This window comes from Haliotis rubra, unplaced genomic scaffold (assembly GCF_003918875.1).
Source record: "Haliotis rubra isolate DU_JTF1 unplaced genomic scaffold, ASM391887v1 Scf475, whole genome shotgun sequence".
Lineage (NCBI taxonomy): Eukaryota > Metazoa > Mollusca > Gastropoda > Lepetellida > Haliotidae > Haliotis > Haliotis rubra.
Window position 1 is genome coordinate 794,623 of NW_025767163.1, and position 4,511 is coordinate 799,133.

At 40.5% G+C, this 4,511-nt stretch overlaps 1 protein-coding gene across 1 annotated transcript; it reads right to left on the reverse strand.

The window, feature by feature from the left end:
* Positions 1 to 262: 262 nt before the first annotated feature.
* LOC124290823 lies at positions 263 to 2,125 on the reverse strand. The gene has a single exon (XM_046727652.1). The coding sequence runs from the start codon at positions 2,087 to 2,089 to the stop codon at positions 617 to 619; it is 1,473 nt and encodes a 490-aa protein (XP_046583608.1). The 5' UTR covers positions 2,090 to 2,125; the 3' UTR covers positions 263 to 616.
* Positions 2,126 to 4,511: the final 2,386 nt, after the last annotated feature.

Consider the following 4,511-nt stretch of genomic DNA (forward strand, 5'->3'; position numbering starts at 1 on the left):
CCATTTAATGCAAAATAATACATTACATAGCAAACACTATCAGTTTTGCCTAATCTGTATTCAAATTATCTTCAAACAGTTCAGACAATCTTTGCAGTTTTTTCTCATCTCCAACTTCAACCAGCTGGGGGTGTTTTTGGCTCACGTAACGTATTTCACTTTCATCAACATGAATAGTACTTCATCTTGAGTTACAATGGATTACATGAATTAAATAAATTCCAATTTAGATGTCAATACAAAACAACAGAGTAGACTATAATAAAGACATTAAAGCCAATTTATTAATGTTTATATGAATCAATTAATATAGATTTGTCTGTGTTCAGACATACATTTGCAATTATGTTGTTATTAATTTAAGTGCCTGAAAGTACAGATGCAATGGTAAATAATATCAGTCGTTAAACTCTCTCTCTCTCTCTCACTCTCTCTCTCTCTTTGTCTCTCTCTCTGTCTCTCTCTCTCTCTCTCTCTCTCTCTCTCTCTCTCTCTCTCTCTGTGTAGAGTATGGGCAGGTGTCTACGCCTCACTTATAATCCATGTGCAAATTGCAGTTTATGTTCTTAATCATCATATTATCAGGTGGAATAGAGTTTGAGTATGAATCAGTTATCTATTCTGTGTCACTACATGTGAAAACGTTGATGTCACCTGAGTTAAGATTACAAACATACACATAGCCCCGATCATCTGCACAAACACCGTACGGATTATCGACGTCGTCACTTGCTGTAAGTAAGTTCCTAACAAACTGGCCTGACTCAGTCAGATGAACCACATTATTCTGAGAGTATAGAGCAACCAGAATGTCACCTGTGCTGGTATTTATGATGCCCCGTGGAATCACCTGTGTTGTGTGTCCTGTCGGGGTGTAGGTGAACACAACGTCCCCTTCAGGTGTCAGGCACAAGACACGCTGGGAACCATAGTCGGACACAAGAATGTTTCCTGTTCTTTTGGTGCAAAGAAAGTAAGGATTTTTCAGGATCTTCGTTTCACCACAGAGTGGGCTGACTGACCTCAGCACGTTTCCTGTCATATCCAGAATATCCACACAGGGAGGAGACTCGGAACCTGCTGCAAGTGTTGATGGGGTCAGGGATGTTATACCCAAGTACTGTTTGTCTGTTTTGATGGTTGACAGCATCACCAGGTCAGGGTTGACTTCAACCGTTATGATTGTTTTATTCTGAACGGTGACAGCCACTTGATTGTGTTGTAACTTTGTCAGACCCCACGGTTGACTATCCAGTCTGAGCTTGCTATGGCGTGACTGATTATCTCTGGTATAGAAAGACTTCACACTCATGTTGATGTTATCTGTGGTTACAACTGTATGTGTATCATGTATCACTAGCGCTGTCACGTCAAGAGGCAATGCATCACTCGTATCGCCGGCTACAGTGACGATGATCGTGTCTCGTAACACAGGTGTAGCCGCCAGGTCCATCACACCGTCATACAGAACGTCTATCTCACCCAGCTGTAGATCGTCCACTGCTTTACTCAGCTTGTCAGGGTCCTGTCTGAACGAGATCCTGGCTATTCTTCCCTTCTCCTTCAAGTCTGTGTGTCTGACATCCTCCACATCACCGGCATCACATCCCTGGTACATCTCATACACATTCATGTCACAGTCAGATTGTAGAGTCTGGTCAATTAGTTCAGCCTGTTGTCGGTACATCTGTACTGATATTTCCGCTGACTTAATGTGTGCGTTCAACTGTTCAATGTGCCTATCTGAGATTTCTTTCAGTTCATCTAAAAGTTTATTTTCCTTAAGAGTGATTGTCTCCCTCGCCTTGATTCCGTTGGACTTGATCTTCGATTCCATTTGCACATATCGATCTTTCTCAGTGATGACATTAGATTTAACTGTATCGACTTTCTTTTCCATAAGCATTTGTTTCTTGAGTATATTTTCCTTCTCATTCAGCAGTTTAGATTTTAAAGCAGGAAATTCCGACTCTAGTGTGACAACTGACTCACATTTTCTGTGATAGATAATGCAGCAGGTTTGACAGGTGAGTTTCTTGCAATCTTTGCACAGGAACTTCACGCATTCATCCTTGTGTTCACTACACATGACTTTTCGCTTCCGGGGGATATTGACCTCGCCAGAGAGAGGTCAATTACGTCATGATGACGAATGGATGGCAAACGTTTGTGCATTCTAGCACATCGGTCACACATGGATTCGTCACACACCGAGCACCATACAGATGCAGGAGTTGTCTCCCCTTCTGCGTGACACCAAGTGCAGTTTGTTTTACCTTGGGAAGAAAAAAAAACATTGAAAGAAATTCAGTATTGAATTGGCAAATTCCAAATTACCAAAACGGAGGAGCTCATAAAGAAATGGAACGAGGAGTTTAGTTGTACAGGTAAAACCTGACGATATATAATCGTTCCCAGAGTATCGTCGTTTCTAACATTAACTTTTATAAAATTATTCCTTCCAACAACTTAAAAGAAAAACAGATCCCAGTTCCCGCTTATAAACATTGAAGGTAAGAATGAGACTGCAACAGAAACCATGATATGCTGTGATAAGTGGGGGTGTCTGTATTTGACACGTGTTGGCGCCAACTTGGCGGTAGAGCAGAACATGCTTACCCGTTTCGTGAACACCGTTTCCAGTGATCAAGTCACGTTTATATTCACTGATAGTTTGCCCAGTATGAAATCTGACACATAGCACCTACAAGTAGTCCACTAACGATCCTGTCCATACTTCACGTGCTAACGCGGTGGGGATGTGAAATAAAACATCCAAACCTCACCTTTAGATCCCGGACCAAAGGAGTCCAACAGTCCCTGGATGACAAAGCTTGGCTTGACAGCATCCGCCCATTCCTCCACTGGTCTGTCGTCAGGTTCAGACACTTTCGTCATCTTGCTGCAGAAGGGACAGAGTAGAGACTTGGCACTGATGGCTTCTGGTTTGGTTTTTGTGTAGTTGACGACACATTTCCGACAGAATGTGTGATAACACACAAGGGTGCATGGATTGTCAAACACCTCTGTGCATATGGTGCATGTGAGGAAATGTTCCTCCAGTTTCTGGGACGTTGCCATCTACAAACCGAAAAAGGGTACGCATTTTTAAGATCCACAGATGGTCAATGGCCAGTTAGAAATTGGATATAGTATAAAATAAGTGACTACACGTTGCAAGATGGATAAAGGATAATTAACATAAAAGAACGCGTTTTGAAATCTATCGTATTTCATCATTAAATTGCATTCAGTGTATCCTTTTGACCGCTTAGATCCAACAATACTGAAATAAATCAATAATATCGTACGGTCTATTCAAAATTGGAAAAAGTATAAATTAAGTGAATACATGTTGCAGGATGGATGAAGCATAATTAACATGAAACAACACGTTTGACGTATTGAGATCTATCGTATTTCATCCTTAAGTTGTAAGAGTGTTAACATGTATATCCAACAATACTGAATAAAATAAACAATAGCATACAAAATCAATTTTATGTAATAAACAAAATCAGATTAGGAAATTGATGGCCAAAGTTCTCTTCATACTGTGACAGACGTATATCGTCATGCTGATAGTGCGCTGACCTACTTTAGGGTTCTCATTTGCATAACGAAAGTAGACTTTTATCAATACCTTTGAGCGAAATCAGTACATATGATTATTCTCTCAAAATGAGTTATGTGTATAAATGTAGGTATGGTAGAGTAATGGCTTATATCTCTGGAGTCATTGTATCTATATGACAAACCTCCTACGTGAGGTTATAGAAGTGGAGCAAGTGTACATGAAGACAGTAGACACGCTCGGGTGTATGACACGAATGTGACGCTGAGCCAACATAACGGCTGAATTAGTAGCTTAATTTGAGTTCACTGACTTTCTATAAATCTCTGTGCAATAATGTGACTAAAACATGCCATTGTTATCATTATATCATACATACAACCAAGCAGATATCGACTTCATGTCACCTCACCTTTACTTCCTGGATTCGTTAGGGCGGTGAAGAGGGAGATTGGACCCTGTGATAAATGGCTACACACCGAGATAATGAATGAGGTTTCACAGCGTGTAATAAGCATCGCAAATGCAAGTACATAACTTGCAGGTATATTTTTGTAATGGTAGAAGGAAACCCTTGCGATGGAAGCGACTTCGGCCCCTTGTAATTAAACAGTTGGAAACAAACTCATTCTGCTGAATTAGTGTTATAAATAGGTGCATTGTTGATAAACTTACATCTACACAGAACATATCACTTTCGTAAACACTTTTGGGGAGTTACTATCAATAAAATCCATACATTCTGTGCCTGAGTTGAGGCAAATGACTGACTTCAGTTTTTCTACACTAACCCATAACATCAATGCCTAAAATCAATATTCAGCCAATTCACGGCTGGGGATACCAGAAACTGACACAGCACTTTTTAACAATCTGGGTAATCGAACCCGGATCTTCTTCATGATAACCCAAGCAGGCTACCCTGCTATTCCTGGTG